Source organism: Rhea pennata, chromosome 14, assembly GCF_028389875.1.
Source record: "Rhea pennata isolate bPtePen1 chromosome 14, bPtePen1.pri, whole genome shotgun sequence".
Taxonomy (NCBI): Eukaryota; Metazoa; Chordata; class Aves; order Rheiformes; family Rheidae; genus Rhea; species Rhea pennata.
This window is the reverse complement of record NC_084676.1, coordinates 8,383,154-8,407,072: the sequence shown is the minus strand read 5'-3', so window position 1 is coordinate 8,407,072 and position 23,919 is coordinate 8,383,154. Positions and strand designations below refer to the sequence as shown.

The 23,919-nt window shown below is 37.6% G+C and overlaps 1 protein-coding gene across 1 annotated transcript in view; it reads left to right on the top strand.

Annotated features, from left to right (window-relative positions):
• GABRA1 (gamma-aminobutyric acid type A receptor subunit alpha1) overlaps nt 1–21,540 on the top strand; it is a 38,161-nt gene extending 16,621 nt beyond the window's left edge. Inside the window, exons 4-9 of the mRNA XM_062587088.1 lie at nt 2,940–3,160; nt 4,644–4,726; nt 9,422–9,565; nt 15,219–15,371; nt 17,883–18,085; nt 20,791–21,540. Coding sequence (XP_062443072.1) covers nt 2,940–3,160; nt 4,644–4,726; nt 9,422–9,565; nt 15,219–15,371; nt 17,883–18,085; nt 20,791–21,099 — 1,113 coding nt within the window. The 3' untranslated portion in view covers nt 21,100–21,540. The remainder of the gene's footprint in view (nt 1–2,939; nt 3,161–4,643; nt 4,727–9,421; nt 9,566–15,218; nt 15,372–17,882; nt 18,086–20,790) is intronic.
• Nucleotides 21,541–23,919: the final 2,379 nt, after the last annotated feature.

The window sequence follows — 23,919 nt, the reverse complement described above, 5'->3', positions numbered from 1 at the left end:
CAAGAATCCAATGAGGCAGTTATATAGATAGTAGGTTGATATATTAGGGAGTACATGGTGTTCCTACCCACTCAAGACACTCTTTAAGAGCAGTATAGACATAACCTGCTACTCTGTACAGAGACTGTCTTGGATCCTTTTTAAACCTGTGAATAAAGCAGGAGAAAAGCACTTTTATTCTAAAGCAATAACATCTATTTTGGAAGAGTTTTGTGGGTTTTCAGGCGTCATCTCAGATCATGGATTCAACTAATCAGTAGATTAGTTCAATCAATTAGGATAACTGTCCTTACTATTTTTGTGAAGATTTTGATTTACATTCAAATAATAATAACATTTGGAATGAGAACATTTTAAAATTGGCCTTTGTCATAAAGATAGAACTATCTTTTTCTATTAAACTTTCGTTCCCTCTGTTTCTGTACTGTAAGCTCTTCAGGAGAGGATTTCTGTCTTGTCCCTTCCTGCAGGAAGGTTCCTGTTTCCAGTATAATACAGACCATGACGAGTTCTACTCTATGAATAAACCAACTATCTTCAGGGAGAGATAAAATGTAAATAAATTAGGGAACACAGAAAATGTTAAATTATTTCCAACTTGGATCTCATATTTAAGCCAATATGTTACAAATATGCTATACCGTACAATTTATTGCCAAGGCGCAGAGAGGATTTTCTTTCTTTACCTGCACACTAAGGAATGAATACTCTCCTCTGTGGAGAGTTTAGTCTGAATCTCTCTGACTCATCTATTTGCACATAGACCAGAGTGACAGTAGATGGCTTGGGGAAAATACTTCTCTTCCCTTATTCTGTATGGCGCTCTCCTGCAGAAAAAAACCCTAATTGGAATAAGAGTATCTGATGACCTGATCTTAAAATCAGCTCTCTGTCAGAATTCATTTAAGCAGAATTATTGCTCATGTTAAAAAGTGTAGTGGAAACTAAGGAGGTGAGAAAGCTCAGCCAATTTATGCTTTATCGTGCAACAGCCTAGGATAGAGAAACATGTAGTCTGTGGCAGGCATAACCTGTCAGCTATCTTTTAATTGATTTTTTGTCTTCTACTGTCAGATCCCTTATCAAATATCTTATACTCTTTCTGCCTTTTCAGCTTAAGAATCTTGTGTAAACATAAAGTGAAGAACCAGACTCCTTCCTTTCAACCTGTAACACCACCCACTTCCCTCCTTTTTGCAGTACCAATTTACAGAAAGGGAATGGCTAAAATTCACACTGAAATGATGTCACCTTCTGGGCATGTCTTTTACCTTCCCCATGTGTGTAGGAGGTAATCTTCTGTGATGCTAGTGAAATATGGTGGAAACCCAACATTTTTGTGTCATTTGCTGCCCTTCAAACCTGCTTCTCTCTTTTCCACTCCTCTGCACACTTGGGACAAGATTTCACACGTAGCTCAATCCAAGGCCCTGATCCAGCAAAATCTTACAGCGAGTAGTTGGCTGTAAGCACGTTACTGCTGTCACTGGAGCCAAACGAACCCAGGCTCCAGTAGCTCACTGAGCAGGTGACTAAAAAAGTGGATAAATATATGTCAAAATGATTCAGAGAATCAGAGTTTAAAAAAAAAATCAAACCAAAATAAGACCACCACATGGAACTATAACATTTTAATGTCCATAAGATATTTATTTAGGCATTTTATGCCCTGAAAACAGGAGAAATGCACTGACAGAGTCACCTTTCTTATTTGCTGAGAATTTCTTGAAGAATAAACAGCTCACAACTATTTATGTTGTGATTTGTTAAAACAAAAATCACAAGTTTGAGGAAATCTGTTACGGTCAAATTTTGCATATTCGTTCCAGAATGCTTCTCTTCACTAACATATTCCTTGGGGCAGCTCTTTTACTTATAGCTGTGTGTATGCCCGAGCCACTTTCCTTCAGGATTTGCTATCAGTCCTTTGGCAAGAGATCTCAGCAAAGCTTTAGTTTCTAAGCCAAGAGATTCATTCAGGGTAATTTTGAACAGCTACATTTGACATTCATCACAACATCTTAACAATGAATGATGGAAAGGGCAGGGTAATCTCATACTTCAATTTTGTGTTGGAGTGGCATTTTTTTCCTTGGAAAATACAGCATTATACTGTACCCACAGAAGATTTTCATATTTTCACCTCACTCCATTCGGGAACTATTCAATGTTTTATTTATAATACCCCAAAACATGTTTTCTAACCTAACCTCTTAACTTCCATTCCTATCACTTTCTAATATGCCAAATAATCCTTTCCTTTCTTAGTGAGTGCCAGTTATTTTAATTCTCCTCGTGTACACTGAACTAGCTACTGTGTCCCTTCCCACATTGCTCCAGTCCTTGCGTGACCGAACTATAATTCTTGGTCCAAAACTGGCCTCAGCTTGCACTCTCCGTAGTCCAATGATTTGGCCCACTGAGCTGTTTTACTTCTCATAAATCAGACCCCGTAATTTCAGTGATCTGTGAACTTTTCCCAGGCTGACTACAGGTTTATGCTAATGAGACGCCTAGAACAAAAGGCACTAGCAAGATCCTGTCTCGCCAGGTTTGTTTTAGACAAAGAGACATATTCTTCCTCGCGCTGCGCATAATGGCTCAATATCCAAAGCTTTAAATTACAGTTTTATGGAAGGGGAAAGGAAAATGAGAAGAGGATGAATTACTTTGTTTCTACAATGTTATATCGCAAATTGTCTAACTTTTGATATACAATTCTCCCAAATTTTTATTCTGTTGAACACAGTAATGATATTGTAACTATTTAATAACCAGCTTCAGATATTTTGGATGTAATATAGAGAATACATGTTCTGATAATTACTGATTTCATTAATAGTCTTTCTTTTAAGGGAACGGTAAGAATATACCTATCAAGTTCTTGTACTGCAAGATATTACATCATGAGAGTTTCCCTATTTTCTGAATTGATATAGGAGTACACTATAGATGTATTTTTCCGCCAAAGCTGGAAAGATGAGAGATTAAAATTCAAAGGACCTATGACTGTTCTCCGGTTAAATAATTTAATGGCCAGCAAAATTTGGACACCTGATACCTTTTTCCACAATGGAAAGAAGTCAGTGGCTCATAACATGACGATGCCAAATAAACTACTACGAATAACAGAGGATGGGACATTGCTGTATACAATGAGGTGAGCCCTAAAATAAAATATACTTCATTTAATTTGACAATTTAACTTGTTAAAGCACCATATTTTCCAAACAAGAAACAGGCAGGTTTCTTCTCGAGCATAATTTGATTCCTACTTAGCTATTATTTTCACAATAGGGTGTAGGATGATGGAAAAACTGTGGAGTTTGCAGTGTTAATTTTTTCCCTCCTGCTATGCCACCTTTTACACTTCGTGGATGTGTCTTAATGTTTGATTTTTAAAAGGTGCCTAGAGTTTTAGGCACCAGCCAGCTTCCAGTGGACCTTAATTTGGATATGCTTTCAAGAATCCCACCTTCAAAGTACCAGGAAACCTAAAAGCTTAATATATATTATCTAGCCAGCCTGACCAAATATACGAGTCTTTAATCTTTGGATGCTATAGAAAACGGAGTCTAAAAACTAGCAGATGAGCACAGAGCTCAGCGCATGGATAACTGAACTTGAGCTAACAGTCATCAGCAGAGGAGTTAAATAAATCCTTTGATTTAATTATGATACACAGTGGTAGAATATTCTAGATTAAAAAAAATAAAATTTAAAATTATAAACAAAATTGGCATTTTGTTTCCACAGAGCAACATTTCCTCCGTTTATGTCTCCCTGGTAATCGAATCAGGTATAACATGATTCATTTGATTCAAAGTCAAGACGGAGAGCTTAGTACATAACATTGAACTTTTTTTAACAATTATAAAATGTTTTTAAAAACAGTACAAGTATTTGGAGAAAACTGTGTCTTCAGGCTCTTGGGAGTCTGTCAAATATGTTCAATTTCTTCTGAAACACCTTTCAAGACTGCCTAGGCTAGGACAAAATCTGCTTGGCTGGTAGTTATACAAGTCCAGGTCAATTTTTCTTGTCTTCCTAAACGGATGTTAGGGATTTAATCCACAAGCGTGCTACTTGCAGCACATTGTCCAAATAAGTCTCTTTTCTTATGCCATAACCATTTCTTTTTCCTCACCTTTACAAGTGCCTTAACGAAATATTTTGCCTGGTATTCAAGTATGACTGTCCATTCCTTGCTGATGTGTGATATGTGACTGTTTCAGGAACCGTTTCTAGTTCATTTGATCTCTTTTATTGAGGAACCTGTTTGCACCCAAGCTGAAGGCAACAAAATGATTTCAGCAAATGGCTGAACATCCAGAGTGGGCCAGTTTAATGATGGCAGCAAGGAAATGATTCCAGTTTCTAATAGATTTTAATCCGCACACCAAGTTGTAACTGCGAGCATGTCTCTGCTGTGCAGCGAGACGTGGTCCAGGGGCAGAGCCAGGTGCACCGCTAGGTCCATGCATGTCCGTCAGCACTGGGCAACCAGGCAACCCATGCTAGCCGCTTACTAACCGACTAACAAATGTCATGCTATACTTATTTTGTGTGTCTTAATAGAAGTCTATTTGCTATTTCTATGAAACTAGAATAAATGTGTCCTTTTGCTCATTAATCCATTATAGATTGACTGTGAGAGCAGAATGTCCAATGCATTTAGAAGACTTTCCCATGGATGCACATGCTTGCCCCTTGAAATTTGGAAGCTGTAAGTTTATTTTTAAATTGAGGTTTCTCCCTTTTAAGGCCACGTTACAAAAGTATTTTGCAACTGAGCAAACCTCAAGGTTTTAAATCTTGTGTATTTTTCACTCTTCTTACGGGCTTGTACTTTTTCCTTATGTACATATTTAGTATAATGAACTTCCTTGTATCTTAAATATCTTCCAATGTCATGCCTGGATATGTGTAAAGGAGAAAAATGACTGCACTCCAAACTGAGTTATGGTTTGACACACAGAAACTACTGTTAACCTCACTATTGCTTTATTTTGTTAAGTGATAAAATTGATATTACAGAACAAGTAATATAGACCATTGATAACTGAATTGGTTTAGGTGAAAATAATTCCCTTGCCCCTATTGTTTGGTCAGGTTTTGAACAAAATTTTGTATAATATTCTAAAGTGTTCATATTTTTTTTAAAGTTCTAACTCAAGTGAAGATGTCAACCTGCCACAGAAAATGGTAATCATATGACATTTCTGGAAATCAAAAATCTCAGGAGAGAGATTGCAGGATTTTTAACCTTAATTTAGAGAATACACTGGAAAAAAATTAATGCAACTGAAATTCCATGTAATAACTGACACTAATTTCAGAAAGTCCAAACTTTAATTTGATAAAAAACCAACATGATGTTGATTCTTGGGAATGCAACTAAATATATTAGCTCACGAATTAAGTAAAAAAAATAAAACCAAAACCAAACAAACAACCCTTCAACTCTTTAAATAAAAAATATTAGGAGCCGTTTCACTTCAGTTGCTTCAACACAAACAAGGAAGACAAAATGAGTGGAAAATGTAATAGTGTACAAATTGTTTCCTCAATGGCTATTTTTTTCCAGTAGAAATTGGTCATTTCACTGATAATGGGTACTTAGTGGCTTGATCTATTTTAGAAGTCACCAAACAAAACACCCAATTCATTCTTCACAGGGTACCAGACATGGCGATAATTTACTTTGGACTGAATAGCTAGCTCTATGTTTACTATGAAAAAGGGTTGATACGTTGCCTTTAAAGAGCTACTAGTCTCCTAGATAAGATTTAGAGAATAAAAAGCAACAACAAACTTGCAGGATAACTGACAAGAGTAGTTTACTACTTGGATGTTAAGTTTCCTGATAGGACTTCAAATAAATCTTTCCAAATCTCCTGTAAAATAGACGGGGAAAAAAAGAAGCTTTCCTCCAACTAATAAAGAGCAAATAGATATAGTGGTTCCTCCATCAGTGCCAGCAAATCTGTGCTCCAGGGATCACCTGTGAGTACTGGTTAGCTCAGGAGTGGTCACAGGACTGAATTTCTTTTGAATTGCACAATACAGAGCATATGCCAGCTGTTTTCTAGATGTGGGAGGTGCTGGCCACCAACAGCTCAACCATCAACAGTTTTTGAACAAATGTGAACCAGCAGACCAAATCTGTATAGACAGGTGAAGAAATCTACCATCCTATTCATATACCACTGAGTCAAGCCCAAAACACCAGAGAGACTCTCTGATATGAATTCCTACTTGTATTTCTTTCCTACACTCAATTCTTTCTGGCCTAATGTGTCCCAGATTAGAGTAGTCTTGGCTCAAGAAGTGCTAGGTTTTCCAGATCACTAAGAATGTTGCCTCAATGAAATGAGAAAGAGATGCAGAAATTATGGATAAATGGGGATAGATAACATAGATGTGAGTACAACTCCAGAACCACACCAAAGAGTAAAAACAAGACAGCAAAAAGATATGCAGATGTATTGTTTGTATCTTACGTTACTTTCCTCTTTATCCTGCAAAACGTCTTTTTTCATAATAAATATTATTTCTCTTAGAATGAACAAAAGAGAAACAGAAGAAAAATCAGAGTTTTATTTCTGATTGAAAGATCATATCTTACCCTAACACCAGAGGTGATAACTAGTAGTCTAAGCTCGGAGTGCAGCCTGTCATGTTTTACATGTTATATTCTTTATTTGTTCTTCTGAATACTAGCTAGTTATCGTGCCAGCTGTCCTAAACCCACAGCAGTCCTTCACACAAGTATCACACCCACAGAACAGCTCCAAATGCTGGGGAGGGCCACGGGGCCAGCACAAGGAGTTCTCACAGAAACTCTCCATTCCCCGGCTAATCTCCAGGGAGTTTCTCGCCTGGGACCTGCACGGTGCAGAGCAGGGTGCGTCCTGCAACACGCTCTTACTGCAGATGCTGGATGAGTTCACAGCCCCGAACGGGCCTTAAACGTGATCCTCCTCATCAGGTCATACATCGCAATTGTCAGATTATAGAGTCTCAATTGCTATTTAATTACTGATATAAATAGGAATAGCTCCCACCGGACAAATGGACTTAAGTATGGTCCAAGCATGAAAATGGGACTCACCATTGTACATACAAAAAGAGAGTAGGTCTTATATTTAATTATTGCTTTTTCAGGAGAAGTTGTATTTCAATATTTTGGGGACATTTCTATCAAATAATTTAAGTAATTTATAAAATTCATCCTAATAGACTGAAAAATTATCTGAAAGAGACTTTTAGACATCATGAAAGCCACACTTTAAGCACAGATTACAATATTACACTCAGCAACTCTGCAAGGTAGTGTCTGCCCAGCAGTGTTTGTTTTGAATTAAACTGGACTCCATGTCCTCCGGTTACTCCTCATATGCTGGAACTGGATCAAGAAGGGGCCTGTGTTGATGAGGTGACACATGTCTCCCATGGTCTCTACCCAAGCTGGAGAGGCCAATAAATGCTTGACCTAGCTCCAAGGCTAAAGTGACTTGCCAAAATAGCAGCTTAAGCTAGAGGTTATTCCAATGTAAATTCATTGTGACAAATGCTAAAGAGGCTTCTGGAACAACAAAGAGCCATATGTTGGCAAAAGCAAAATCGGAAAGGCAGCTGCTCTCCTCAGCTCTTCCCACAAGCATCTGATTGTCAGCTTGGGTCACAAGCACCCGTGTAAAACCATGGCCACTCTGGGGGGCAGCTGGGACAGGCTGCTTTGCGTTGCTGCTTATGCAACACGTGAGTCAGATGCTGAGGTCAGGATGGAGAACTGAACATGCTGGTCCTGGAGTTGCAGGGCTGGACAAGCTCCCTAGCTCCCCGTCTGGTGGCTCTCAGCAGGTCAGAAAACCAGGCCCCTGTCTTCCAAACCACACTCCAGCTTCAGAATAGGTAAAATGCTGGAAATAGAATATTAACATTGCCACTATTGCTTTACGTGACTAGATTAACAGGCAAATGTTTAAACTTATTGAAGCCATTATCTTTAAAGTCACAATTATTAAGACGTAGATTTGCATTTCCCATTGCTTCCAAGAAAGCTATAAATATGTTACAGTGCTTGGGGAATATGAAAGCTGAGGGCAAAAGCTCCCTTCTACTTCAGTAATGCAGGATCAAATGCCATGCAATTAACTTGCTAGCACACCCCACCCAGTGCCACCTCTGCAATTACTAGCTGTTCTCTCTCACACTGGTAAGATAAAATTATTAACTCACAAATGAGGTCAACTGAATCAGATTCCTTCTCTTCCCCTCCTGTGTGCCGCTCCCCAAAATGCACAGGGGAAATCTTATCCTGCAGGTAGGAGTCAGTCAGTTACCTAAATATACATGTCCACTGCCATTTTAGCTGCACTAAGCTGTCCTATTTGGCATCCAGCCACACGTCCTCTGGTGGGTGCAAGCTTTGCGTAGGTGCTGATCACGTTCGGTCCCACGTGTATGTCCCTGGGTACTCGTAGATGTCCAAAACACACTAGGTCCTGTCTGCAGATGAGTAACTCCCACCCAAACTGCTCAGAGTGAGAGCTGTCAAGACTGCAGACATGGCAAACTGGCAGAATTTTATAACAGGACTAGGAAAAAACCCTTTATGTATAGTTTAATTCCTAAATAACAACATACTAATAACAGCACAAAACACCAGGATGATATATGCAGCACTGTAGATGCAGTGCTATGGAGTTATCTATATAACATACAAGACTAATCAGGATTGTAGCATCTACAGGGCTTTATTCAGGGCTTGAGTAAGTGCAAACAAAAAAAAAAAAAAAAAGAACTTTCTGCATTTTCCAGAAATAAGTAAAGCAGAAAAATACCTCTGTTGTAATTTAAAACCACTTGCACCTAGGTAGCCTCAGAAATGTCTGTTCTGCCTGTTATCCCGGAAGGGTGGCCTGAGGTGGCCACGACAACGTGGAGAGCTCTAGCCAGGCTGGTGAGGAGGAAATCGCTGAAGCTACTCTGAGAAGGGCTTATTTTCTTACAGCAGCCCAGTCAACACCACAAAGAGCTGAAAAGGCTGGGGCACATCTTTCTTGACTGTGCTTGAAAGTTAGAAAAACAGCAGAGGTCTTTGCCTACCCATGAGACTCCTCCTCTTACTCTCCCTTCTGATTACTCGTATTTGATACAGGTAGGAATGACTTAAGTGAGGAAAAGATTTTCAAGCCGTTGAGGACAAACTTTTATTCAGCACTACAGTAGATGTTTAGCTAAATAAATAGTATTTCCCATAGATATAAAATTCAAATAAGCTAGCTGTGGGCTCTCTACAGAAAATTAAAGAGAATTTAATACTCAAGTTACTGCTCAGAAGTTTTTTTCTGTTAAAGCTATATCAGCAGTAAAAAGCGAAAAGCTGAAATGCAATGTATTTCTTTTAAATTAGATGCTTATACCCGAGCAGAGGTTGTGTATGAATGGACACGGGAGCCGGCAAGATCAGTGGTTGTGGCTGAAGATGGCTCTCGACTGAACCAGTACGATCTGCTTGGACAGACTGTGGACTCTGGAATTGTTCAGTCCAGTACAGGTGTGTAAAATACATTTTCTGGGAAGGGCCATGGGTCTGCATTGATAGAGGATCTTTAACTGCCAAGACAGAATTTAGACTGGGAAAAAAGTCCCAAAGACCAGAGAGCAAGTGGTGTAAATTGCAATATATGAGCTTCAGAATAGAAAAACATGATTGTCAAAAGATAGCATATCCTGGGATTATTTTCATACTTCAGATGGTGGTTAAAGTGTTTAAGCAGTTTAAAAGTTTACTATAGTGACCTGTCTAGCCAAAACCAAATAGTAATTTACATTAGAAAGGTGTACTCCTCCTATCTTTATCATACTTCATCATCTGCTTACTATATAAGCTGAAAAAGGAATATCAGACTATGAAGATCATATACCTGGAGTAGGCAGTGAAGTAGGATGCTGAAAGAAGCATGTAAGTTCTCAAGGAGGAATTTAAAGTAAACAAAACATTTCACCAAATTACAAACCACTTGGAACAGTCAAATACCAGATTTAGGTGTCTTAATGCTAGCACGAGCTCCAACTCCAAAACAGCTAATAGTCAGATGTAAAAAAAGTAGCCCATATTTACAGTATTATGTAGCTATAACTTTAGAGTAGGCTAAAAATTTTTGCTTTTCCACAGCCTAGTATGGAAAGATTTAATCTTTTTATTTTGGCTATTTTGAAAGGGGAGAAAAGACCAAAATACAGTAGTAAACTCAGCATTGGAAATGAACAAGAACTCAAAATGTTGACTAGATTAAACGCTCAATGGACCAGAGAGAAGCGTACCACTAGAAGTAGCAGCACTGCTTTGAATGCAGCCAAGACAACAGCTAAAATAGTACACTTACACTTGCATAAACCAAACTTTTCAAATGTTTCATTCACAAAGTGAACCAACACTTAAGGAAAAGTCAGTCAATTTAGGGTGAACACTAAATTCATCCTGGAATTTTTATTTAGCTTGTCACCATGTACTCATATGCCCTACTACCCAACAAAATTTCCCATAGGCAAAAGGTTCTGGTGGACTAATATTCAGCTTGGAAGCTTACGTTCAGTTAATACAATCACAAAAGTACGTAGCACGGCAGCAGTAAGGACTTTGCATAGGAGCAGTATTAACGCAACTGCGGAATAGATTCGCTACTTTTGTTACTGAGCACTAAGGCAGGCCCAAAGGGTTTGCAATGAATGCAAAGGGGAGAACTCGCAGCCCGGCCCATTAGAGGTGCTGCTGTTGACTTTGTGGAGGCAGTAAGTAATTCACCCAAGCTGCCCTTTGCTGAAATGTCAGTAGGATTTGCAAGGAACTGCAAGAAGCCCAAACTCTGCCCTTTCTGTTGTGGAGCTGCTCACCTGGAGAGACCTCGCAACCCATGCGATTGCCCTTTCTCGCGCAGCGCCAGTTCTCTGCTCATGGGATGTACTATGAGCATTGCAGGACGGTCAGAAAAGACGCATAAGCCTGGGAAGATTAAACTGGATAGCTAATACCAGATATAGTTCAGGATAATTATATAGCAATGTGAGTAGCACCCTATAAATTCTTAAGAAAGGCAGATAAATTTTTCAACAGTACTGAAGGCAAACCTAGGAAGTAGAAACATTCTTGATGTCTTTCCATGAAGAAACTAAATTATCTCTTTTTGCCCATGATACCTTGTAGGTCTGAATTCCACTTCATTTTTCTCTCTGAAGAAACACTTTATCATGCCTATGCGTAAACTTAGATGCTGTATAATTAACACTTGCTGAAATAAATATGTTATCGTCTAGATGTAGGAAACATTACAAAAGACTAAATACAATGGTTATCAAAACCAAAAATAAACCGATTAAATTATCTTCCTGGTACCAAATATGCAATCCCTTTAAGTTAATACTCACTAAGAATATAGAGTGGTGGAATAAACACATTTTTGTTTGTAGATTCAGTGTTTCACAGAGAAATACTTCTCCTTGACATTAACCTTTACCAACATAATGTGAGGCATCAAAAGTTGTTAATCACTTTTCTCCCCATCTGCATAGGTGTAGTCCCAACAGAATCCTCCAGCACATCTTCATCCTCTGAGCATCTCTGTTTTAAGATGTAAGGCACGGTCATGAAAATTATGAAAGTCCTCCTTACTTTCAAAGTTGTGAGGGGTGACTCATCTGACAAAAAGAAACTGAAGACAACCTTCATTTAAGAGTTCTCAGCACCTATATTAGGCAAGAAAATGAAGCTATAGTGCAGCTGATTCTGTGGATCATTGAAGGAATCTGCAAGATCTTATTCAATTTTAAGATGATATTTATGGCTGCCTGAAATTCCAGACATATAATTTCCAATGATGTGGGGGGAGCCAGGTTACACTGAACAGTCTCAAAACTATAAAACGATTTGGTGAAACTATCAAGTCCTTTTTTTCCTTTAATTTCTTCCTTTGCTAAAAGGCCATCTGCTCTCCTCATTTCTGGACCTAGAACAAGACAACCACAAATACTGAACGTTTCACGAAAAGAGATCTGCAATTGTCACAGTTTTGAAAAACTAAAATGTTGTTATTATTCATCCATGTTGGCAGTGGCAGATTTGTCTCCATTTCCTTGCATGCACAACCACCATTTGGTAAACAAAATAATAGTTATTGTTGCTGTTGCTACGCTCAAGAACAGTTATCCATTTTTGAGATGTATATGAAATTACTATCTGCCTCCAACTACTGAGTCTTTTTGATTCAGAAAGACTGTAAAATGATCTTTTGTAAGATCTCCTAAAGAGAAAAACAGATGCTTAAAGGATTTCTACAGATTTCTATTTACGTAGATTTGTTTTGCCGCATTGAAAATATTTTTGTGCTGAAAATCAGCAGGATTTGTACTCACTTTTTTTTTTTTTTTAATGGTCTATGCATCTGCTGAGAGGACATTTTTCTAAGGAAGTTTTTTTTTTTTTCTGCTAGGTAATATGGTGTGAAAAATAAATGAAATGTGCTTTAAATTAAAGGCAAAGAAAGCTTTATTTCTATCCACAGTGATATAAAAGTATTATTATAACTAAAATTCATTTTTCACCTCAAACCTTATGATTGATGTTGTGATACAAATTAATTTTAGGTACTTATCTAACAGTCATCTGTTTTTGTTAAAATATAGTTTACAGAAGTAATAGCTCAGAAATAACTAGCATAAATAGCAGTCATTTCCTTCTGAAGGCACATGTTCATTTATACCACCTGAACATTTAACTTTGACTCCTAAAGATTGTGATACACTGTAGAATTAAAGGCTGATTAAGAACTGCAGAGGCAAAAGTGTTGAGCACAGATCAAACTCTCATAGAGCACTGGAAATGTTCAAATATGGAAATAGTTTAAAAAGTTTGGTTAATATAGATGGAGGAATTATGGGACCATTTTTAAAGGCTTCATTTTGCATAATATGAATAATTTAAACTTCATGGAATAAATGAAACAAAAAATAAAATTAGTTTATCTGCTCAACACGGTTATTTGCCAAAGACCTCAGGGATTCCAGGGCAGTTAGAAAGAAATACCTTAGAGATGAGTAAGAGAACATAAGATACATAAACTGCAACTTATGTTATTTTTCAATTAAAGCCTAAAAGTAGTCAGACTCTATGATTACAGGAAAGCTATTACTCAAGGACTATTTGAAGTTTTAGCCTATGGGGTATTATATGGCTGAATTACAAACTTTTGAAAATGGAATTATAGGAATTCTCGCTGGGAAGTTGGACAGTGGTCGGCAGCTGTTGTGAATGCTGCCATGCATTTCAATTAAAGAAAGCCATAAAATGCAGGAAGCTAAAGATAAATTAAATAACTGGCAAATTTTCATGTCCTACAGTTATTTGAATAAATCTAATCAAAGATTACTTCTAATCAAACACATCTTTTAATACATGACTTCAGTATACTGGTAGTTTTGAGACTTAAAAAATGTTTTTGCCTTATAATTTAATTGTAGGCATTACTCTAAGACCTATGCTTTGTCTGATATACTACTTATTGTATTACCTTTAGCGGACTACTGCCTCAGACCTGTTACAGTATTTACCAGATCACAGTAGTCTCTGTCTTTTTAATTGCCTTTATGCTTTGAATCTGCTCATTTTCTAGAGGTTAAAAATACTTTGATAATTTAAGCAGCTAAATAAATCTTCAGAGTATAGTGGTCTGTTCACTCTGTATTCTTAGCTTTCCATCTACAATCACTAAATTACTTCTGACATACTGTTGTGATCATGCTATATCTGATTGCATTAAAATAGCTTCCCACGTCATATTTTAGTAGATAAAATTAAATTATTGGCTCTCTGAGCCAGGACTGGTACCCTTCATAATATGATAATCTCCAGTACAGGGGAAAAGAAGGTTGTTTTGGTGGAAGTTAAAGAAAAGTAGACAAAATTCTAGTAATATTGTCCATTATATCGCTCCTGCCAGTATTATTTCTGAAAGAAGTTATTTCTTGTATATCCTTTGCTCAGCCTCTCAAAATTGATTCTTTTTCCCCTCTTGCTACTGTCTTCTATTTTATATTGAAACATACCAGGAACATTGTCACATCCTATTTATAAGCTTGCCTCGGGGTTGTAAGTTGAGCAAGATTGTTCAAATGAATGTTCTTCTAGACTCTGAATTAAAGAAAAGGGCATTTGACATGCTTGGTGCATAAGCAGTCAATGTCTAGACATAGCTTTTCAATCCAACTTTGGATTTTCTTGTATACATGCAACTCTCTTTTTCCAGTTACCTATATTTTAAAAGAGAATAACGGCATTTTCACGTGTCATCTCTAATTTAGACAGATTTTTGCTTGGTTACAAGTCCACTGGCTTCTTTCTTAAGCTAACTTCTATTTTACAAAGAATCAGTCTATCCTGAACAAAATGTCACAATGGATTTTCCTGTCTTTTGAGAATATTTTTTTTTCCAAAATCCATTTTCAATGATGCAATAAATAACAGTGTGAAAATGGGGCATTATTTGCTGTGCTCTTGCAGGAAATGTTTATAGAGTTGTACAAACACTTAAGAATTTTGCTTGTAATCCCATCTCGTATGGTTTTGCAGCACCTGAAAAAGTAGCGTTAATGAAAATGTTCTGTGTGATTCTTGCCTCAGCTGTTTCCTTCAGGAGAGAATATTACCGTCGCAAGGAACTGCACCGGCAGTGCCGGGCTGCTTCATCTCCAGCACGGAGGAAGCACAGCCAGTGGTGACCCGAACGCAGTCACGTCAACCATTACATCTTCAGGCTGGCTGGGCTGAAGCACATCTGCGCATCTGTCTTCATTCAGCCTCCGAACGCTGTTTACATGTATATGTTATGGTGGTTTTCCACCTTCTAATGGGATAAGGCCTTGCACAAGAGACCTGAGCAGCCACCAGTTAGTGCAGACTTTCGTTCACTTCTCGGAGGAGATGAAAAGATGCGAATTTAATTAACATTTCCCAGAAGTGTCTAGCTTTGTATTATTAATAGAGTTTTAATATCTGCTTTATTAAATGTTTTCTTCCGAGCTTATCCAACTTGATCCAAGGACTATGTTTTCTTTTTATAATAGAGGTGAATACAAGGAAAAATTGCCTCCTACAAAGCTTTCTAATTTGTAAAGTTGTAAAACCTTTAATTTTCTATTTTTTTTCTTGTTTTTAGGGGAATATGTTGTTATGACTACGCATTTTCATTTGAAGAGAAAGATTGGCTACTTTGTCATTCAGACCTACCTGCCATGCATCATGACAGTGATTCTGTCACAAGTTTCCTTCTGGCTTAATAGAGAATCTGTTCCAGCAAGAACTGTATTTGGTAAGCAAAACCTATACAGTGTTTGGTAATGATATGCCAAATAAGTACCAGAAATTTTATGGTAAAGTAAGTTATGTGATACTAGAGAACAGCATAAGCCTGTACACAGTGCAGTGCACAATTTCATTGCAAAGATATAGCAGAAACTGATTTTTTAAGATCTAAACTGTTTAAATTGGTTGTGAAAAGAGACCTGAAAAGTATCTTGAATGATTTAGTCCAGTTCTACTTTTCCAAAACAACTATATACACAAATGTAAATAATACACGTACATAATAAACATAAATAAATAAAACGGGGAAACAGTAGCAATGACATTTGTGGCGGAGATTGACAAAAACGTTTTCTTTAGTGAGTGTTGGCCACTTGACGTCCTTAGGCCACTTGAAAACGCTTACTTTAAAGTTTTTTTGTATAGTCCCCTTTTGGACACTGTTGCTAAAGACCCGTCCAAGTCAGTGACAAAATTAATTGCCCTCAGGTAGTGAATAGATTCACTCAATGAATGCACTAAGTGAATCTGAAGGACTCTTCAGTTACAAGGCTGGTCCTAGGGTTTTAACCATTGACTTTGAATGCTTACTTTAAAATTAGAAACAAACCATTAGCACATTCTTTGGAGATATTAATCCATGCCAAGTATATAATTAAAGAAAAGAAAAAAAAAGATAAAAAGATGCAACAAAACCCCAGATAGAGAAAACAGAACATGCTGTTTCTCCAGTGTGACCCAGCCTTTTTTGTGCTATTGGGGCTCCGTGCAGGGCAGGGCAGAGCCGCGCAGAGCCTGTCCATCCACACCGACAGCCGGGGCGTCACGAGGCCTGATCCAGAGAAACGCTGAGACCTTGAGACTCTGGCTGAACAAGAGCTATTTTTACTGACCTTTTCCAGGCTCTCTTTACAGCTGTGCTTTAGTTTCCCAAAGCCTCTGGAAATGAGTCACAACTTGCACACCCTTAGACCTTAGGGGACGAGCAGTGGCTTTCTGATGGTATACAGCTGTGACTTTAGAGAATAGCTTAAAGCACAATATAATTAAATTTGTTTTACATAGTATCATTTAGATCAAAATCTAAAATCAGTTCTGAAGTTTCTTCATTGACCTTACTGAGAATTGGTATAGGACTCTTAAAAGACACTGTGCTCAAAGCTGTTGAAATTGTAACTACTTTACCTCTTTTGATTCCTGCATTTTGACCATGCCATTTAAAAGAAATGTCTGATTAGCAATTTGCAATGCTGTAATTCTTTGTCCCTAGAAGGAGAACAAAATTTCCTAGTCTCACATAACAAATAGTACAGCATGATGTTCAAGCTGCTATCTTCACAGGCTGAGGAACCCAGACCTCTAAAAGTTTTCCTTTAAGACAGTTATTTAATATCCAGCTTTATGTTTATTTGATCATAATGTGTCAAGATGGAAGTTTTTTCATTCCCTACTAGCACTGAAAAAATGTCTCCCTGTATTTTGCATGAATATGGCATACACAGAAGAACAGCTTACATCTTTTAGCCCACTTACCACAGTAGATAACACTAATCATAAATCCTATTTTGCTACCACATAAGAGGCACATAAGCTCACTAGCAATGAGTCAAAGACAAGATTAGGTTGTCTCCTAGGGAAGAGAAATTGCATCCTCATTAGGTACCAGTAATTCAAGGTCTTTACACCAGTATGTAAATATATTGTTCATTATTTGGCCTTTTTTAGGCCACTGCGCATTTTCACTAGCACTCGTTGCAGTCAAAATAAACTTGCAAGAGACACTGAATACACGACACTGCAGTTGTCAAGGTAACTTGTGGACATGTGATTTGATGTAAATGTCTAGCCTGCATTGTAGATTTTTTTCAAGCATCTGTAAGCGGCGTGAATCCAATGCAGTCCTGCTGCTCACAGTGAAAGCTCCACAGCTAGTGGAGGGAAAAGGTTCAACAGCAGTATGAAGCTATATACTTTTTTCTTTCATAGCTAATCACATACAGCTAATTGCATTTACACATACGCTCAATGGAACATACACTAACATTTACTAAATAAACTGTTTTGCAATAATCAGGCTAATTAACATGAAAATAGTAATTTTATCGTTTTCTATCTAAATATCATAGAACTGTTGCAAGAAGTAAAAACGTGGAACCGTTAAATCTGCAGAACAATTCACAGGGCTTGGATACAGAAGGGCAAAGCTGATTCCCCAAATTTCCTGAAGCTTATTTAGCATCCAGTCCCCAGCTCAAAATATTATTCCAATTCTACTTTTTGAAATCAGATTCTACTAAAACAATTCCAAAGAATAAAAATATAAAAGAGATGTTTCAAAGATCCCTCAATTCTGCAGAACTTGAAGTCCGATACCCCGGTTAGCAACCAAATTTAAGCAGGGAAGTGCAGAAGAAATAGGGAGGGGATAAACAGGGGCTCCCATCCACTGTAATAGCTGTGAAATTAAGCACAAAACATAGCCAATGATCTAAAGACACTAAAACCATCTGCTTTGCAGGAGTGACAACTGTCTTGACAATGACAACCCTGAGTATCAGTGCACGCAACTCTCTTCCCAAGGTGGCCTATGCCACGGCCATGGATTGGTTCATAGCGGTGTGCTATGCCTTCGTGTTTTCGGCGCTCATCGAATTTGCAACCGTGAACTACTTCACAAAGAGAGGTTACGCGTGGGACGGCAAAAGCGTCGTTCCTGAGAAGGTAACGATGCTTACTACCTACTGCGGCAGGTCGCGGTGCGTCACGTCGGGGCGCTGCGCGTGGGGTTTCACCCGTTACAGCTTCTGCTGAGGTTGGAAGGGACCTCCGGAGGTCATCTAGTCCAACCCCCTTGCTCAAGCAGCATCACCTAGAGCAGAAGAGTTCCCTCGCACGACCACGCTGGCCTCTCTATGCACAAGTTGTCTGTCGCGCAGTACATTGAAAACACTTGCTTTCTACAAGTCGTTCAAGTAGAGAGCGGTTATAGTCAGCAGAGAGGCAGCTTAGCGCTGCACAACGGGAAACGGGGGCCCAGTTTAGATCCTCTCACGCACACGAAATGCTAAGTGGCAGAGGACAGTGCCAGGGCAGAGAAAGACCATGCACGACCCCCTCCCCACGGGGCCGTGCACTGGTAGCAGTAGTTACTTAGCACTGAGTACCCAAATACACGTGCGCACAGAGAAACTGCTGAGGGCAAAAAGGGGAGGAAGGAGAACGCTTTGCATTTCCTACGAATTACCGTGTCAGCTGCTTCTATGAGGAAGCTCATTTTGGCTGCTTTTTAAGAGATCTTGAAAGAGAATTTTTACTTGTCTAATTGCGTTTTATGAACATTCACAGACTAGAGTTTCAGCAGAATAAATATTTAGAGGAGCAGATGTTACTCATTGGTATATGAATATGTGTTTAATTCAGGAGCGTAGGTCTAAATATAAATATTTTGGGGCTCTTATTTTTTTTTTTTTTTTTTGCTATTTTAATTACATAAGTCATCTATTAATAAGACAGAAATGAAATTAGGACATTTATACAACAATGACTAACACAGAAGTACTGTAGAACACATGAATGAAGTAACTCGGTGAACTCCAGGGCGCGCGCGCAGCGGTCCTCGCTCCCGCGGGGCGCGATGCCGCTCGCTCGGACAGCGGCCGGCAGGGAAGCGCAACCGCGACTCTGCAAGCAGGTCAGCCGCTGTCCTGCTCGGCCCGGGGGGCTGTGCAAGGGGGCAGCCTGAAAGCTGCTTACGGGCAGATAAATCAGAAAGCTTTCTGACTTCATTTTTCCATTTTTTGAGAATTTTCTTCCTCAGGTGTTTGCTTTCAGCAGAAATGTTCTAACTTAATTTGAAGCTTTTCCTTAGCCTCAAACTAAGCTGGATACTCTTTTCCTGAAATAAAGAGCATCCGTATTGCAGGCAGCATCTGAATCCCTTTTCTTGCGAAGTAACAGAAATCCAGCGTCGCAGCCCCGTTCCCTTCCCGCGCGGGGCTGCAGGGCGCTCGAGCGAGCCTCCGCCGCCCGCTCGCCCCTGTGTGCTTGCAGCCTCCCGGCACGCTCTCAAAGTGCCCTCCTAGAGCCCTGCAGCTCCCTAAAACGCTTTCCCCTTCAACAAAAGGGGTTTTAGCCAAAGCCTCCTTCCTTACAGACCACTGGCTTGCCCGTGTAACTCTTAATCCGTAGCTGAGCTGTCATAAATAGTCTGATGACTACTGCAGAAAGTACTGCCTCTCCGGGGCAGCTGCTTCTTGAAAACAGAGAATTACAGTTGTTATTTTATGCACTGATCTGATTGCATAAAATCACTGCTGATACTTTTTTCTTTAACCTTACCTTTTTTTTCCCCTCCCTTCTACAGGATCAAACTGTTGGTATTTGCCTTCTGGTTCTGTGGCAAGCACAGCTTAAAGATTTTCTAAGCTCTTGGGGTCTTTTTATTTTTGTTTTCTCATACTCAAGAGGTACCTGGAGCAAAGCAGTGCTTTTTTTTCAAAGCTTTTTACTCATATATGCCTCTTCCATACTTATCTTTGTGCAGTGGCTGCAAGGTGGTGGTGGTGGGGATTAGGGTAGTCTGCAACAGGAACAGCTGGATTCCAGCTGGGATCCCCAGAGGCCAATTTTTTCCCCCCACAAGTAGAATACTGTAAAGCATAAGGATCCAGATCAAAATCTAGATATTCCTTCTGATCATTAAGTTCTTCTCCACTAAAATTTTCTTTCTTTTTAAAGATCTTTTCAATCTTTCTAGGATTCTTGCTTTAACAACGTAAGCAGATAGACACCAAAAGCATACAGCTTTAAACCCCTGTATTTGGAGTGACATTTCAGCCGTTACGACCCAGTTGTAGCACTCAAACAAGCACTTTAAGTATCTATTCCTTAAAGCATTTGCTTTTGGTCTAAACCCTTAGTATAGAGAATATTAAGCAGCTTTGCATGTTATTAAATAATCCACCCTTTAGTGCTTAATCACATGATGTTTTTAGGTATGAATTGTGCAAGACTGCCTCAAATAACATTATTTATCTTAATATTGGAAAGCTACATTAAACAGTGTCTCTTAAAGTAATTGTCCTGGTCAAAAAGTACAATTGATTAAGGGAACATTAAATTACAAGCGGTTTGTCACCATTCATTACCATTATAGGTAATTCTGTATATCAGTGATCCTAGCTATCAGTAAGTCCTTATTATTAATTAAACCAAATTATATGATGGATAAGCTATAAAAATAATCAAAATGAACGATTGTTATTTGCTTTACCTATTTCGCATGAATCACGTATATAGACACTTTTTACTTAGAGCTTATTACAACTGTGGTATAAATTCTATACATGGTAAAATACTATAGTGCTTTGTTGTGATATTTTCTGTTGAGAAGACAGTAAGAACAAAATATTTTCTTCTTTCTTCAGCCAAAGAAAGTGAAGGATCCTCTCATTAAGAAAAATAACACATATACAGCTGCAGCTACAAGCTACACCCCTAATATTGCAAGGGACCCTGGGCTGGCAACCATTGCTAAAAGTGCAACGATAGAGCCCAAAGAAGTTAAACCAGAAACAAAACCTGCAGAACCCAAGAAAACTTTTAACAGCGTCAGCAAAATTGATCGACTATCAAGAATAGCCTTCCCCTTGCTTTTCGGCATCTTTAATTTAGTCTATTGGGCTACCTATTTAAACCGGGAGCCCCAGTTAAAAGCCCCAACTCCACACCAATAACCTCATTTACTCATATAGTTCTGTTTTGTGTTTTGCACTGGGAATTGCTTTTAGCTTTCACATAGAGTAATTCCCATTTGTTTCATTGCCTCTGTCTTAAAGAGAATAAAGGTTTCTTTATTTAACAAAAAGTAAAACATATATATATTTTAAAAACCCTGGTGTGTGAGGGAAAGAAAAATGAGCTACATACTTTTGAAAAGTGATTCTGAAAAAGAGAAAGGAGGAGTTCTAGCAACAAAAAGCAGGAAATCATTTGCAGATAGCGTATTACTGAATGTCCCCAAAAGATATTGTATATGTACGTGAAAAAGATATTTTTATTCTAAGGATTGGGGGAGTGGGAAAATGTTCTTTATAATGTTCATGTTGCACATACTGTACTGTACTTACCATTTATTCAAACACTGTTTATAAACTTTTCAAGGATGTAAAGCTTTCCATTTGTTGAATTCCATAAGATATATTATTTTCCTATCTTTTTTTCCCCCCTTCTATATTCCAAACTTCTTGACTTACAATATTAAATGGTCTTGAAAGAAAAAGGAAATCTGCTCACTCTAGGTACAGTTTATCACTGTATAGCACATTTGATCTAATGGTAACAAATGCTTTAATCTGCTGTCATACTGCAGTCTTGTTCTAAGCATTAAGTTGTCACTAGACTAGATGCAAAATCAGTTGCACAATCAAATGCAGATCCCAAGTTCCCTTTGTCTCCTGTGTAATCCAGACTACTCCTGGAGGCTTTTACAGGTAGCTTTTACACATCACTATGTTTTAGAGAGTTAAAAAAAAAAGTTTTGCAAGCTCTAGATATGTTGAATGTATTCTTTTATAAAATGATATGTTAAAAAAAGCTTTAGATTGAAATTTATGGATAGCAGAAAGACAAAATATAGTATTTAAATAATATATGTAAATATGCAGCATGAGATTGTACATTTTTTTACTTTTTTAAAGTTGTGTTCTTAAAACATTGTGTAGGATTCACCTCTTAGCTCTTAATATGTTGTTAAATGCTCAATAAAACATATTTAGAGCCTGGATTAAAAAAAGTATCAGTGGTACTGGAAAGCCTAAAAAATACATAGAAAGTGCTTGGAATTAATTCCATTTGTAAAGTGGTTAAGTGTACAGTAGCTTGCAATTTGACAATGTCATCCAATGTATACTATTAGATTAATGACTGGTCTGCTCAGGTCATGCGTAAATACTGAAGTACGGGATTATATTTGGTAGGTAAAAAAATGGTGAAATATTTGTTAAGACAGAAGTTCATCTGTATATTACTGCTATATTTGCTGATACATAACTGTTACAATAAGTGATGTAATATATGTAGCATTAAATACAAAAATCATACACAAAAGAATGTACAGGAAATAGATTTTATTGAGTAAACTTACTACATTTCATTTTTACTGTAGCAATATATTTGTAGGAACAATATGTAAGGGCTTTAAATACAAGATGTCCATTTTGCAGGTATTGTGTTCCCTTTAAAACAATTCTAGTCAGTATTGGTACTGCTGATTCTTAGAAATACAAAATATCAGATAAGGATTTTTCAGAGAGACAGGAAGACTGGTAGATTTTTGCAAGCATTAGTTCAGAAACTGTTAATATATGGTATTGAATGAACTTAAACAATGCTACGTGAGCCTTCAGAGAAATAGCAAATGAGAGTCAAATTTCATATTCGTGTTTCAGGCAATGTTTTATAAACTCTTTCTCAATAAATCAAGAAATTGCCATTCTATATCTACAAAAAGAAATAGTTAATCTTTTATTTAGAAAAGATTTTTTTTTTAATAATACTTCATTGTCTAACATTTAGTCTTGTCTAAACTTGATAAGTTATCTGATTGGAGCTTATTAAAAGGGGGTGTTTCATCTTCTGGTATCATGTGTAGATATATGTATAGAAAAAAATAAACTATGGCTCTTTAACTTCTGTGTATTTATCTTGTTATTTTTGGCGTTAATCTAGTGTGTTCATTTAGGGCATTTTATCTTTAACAATTCATAGCTACCTTTTGGTCTGCATTTTGCACATTAGATGTGAATATTACTTAACTAGTCTGCTTTTTGCTATGCAATGACTGCATTATATCACCTCTTAGTTTGTTAGTCTATGAGAATAGTATTATACTGTATAAACTTGATTGCACAGTTTATCAAAGACAAGGTATCCTCTATGTAGCTTTTTTTACAGTGCTTTGCTAAACCATGTAATAATAGTAAGTCTTCCTTGAAAATAATGATACACTCTTATAGAGGACAGTTTCTGTTTACTCCTGGGATAATTTTAAAAAGATGACATTGAATGTTTATTGCACCTCAGTGCAGTGATGTGGCAATAAAACCTAAATCTAATAGAGGTTGTTTATGGCAGAAGCATGTATTGCTTTACAGAGTTTAGCAAAAGCTCTTTATTTTATGTCAGACTGTAATTCTATTATAATAATAAAGCTAAAAATGTTCAATAATGAAAGTGAATGTTTTACTTTGGTTTTCTTTAGTTACTGTCTTTTACGACACATTTCTTGATACATTGCTATTCATTCAAAAAGCTTAATTTCTGTGGATTCGGAAGTGAGTGCAGCTTTAATGATTGTAATTTTCTGCCCAGTGTTTTCCTGGGACAAATATAATAACAAAAATGTTTCTGAAATATGATCTGGCATTCAAAAACAGATAGTTCCATCTGCATAATGTATATCCAGTGGAGCAATAAACAGAATCAGATGAACAGTTTTTAAGGTTTAGTAAGAACAGGAAAAAAAAAAAAAACACTGTCTCCCAATTAAAATGACA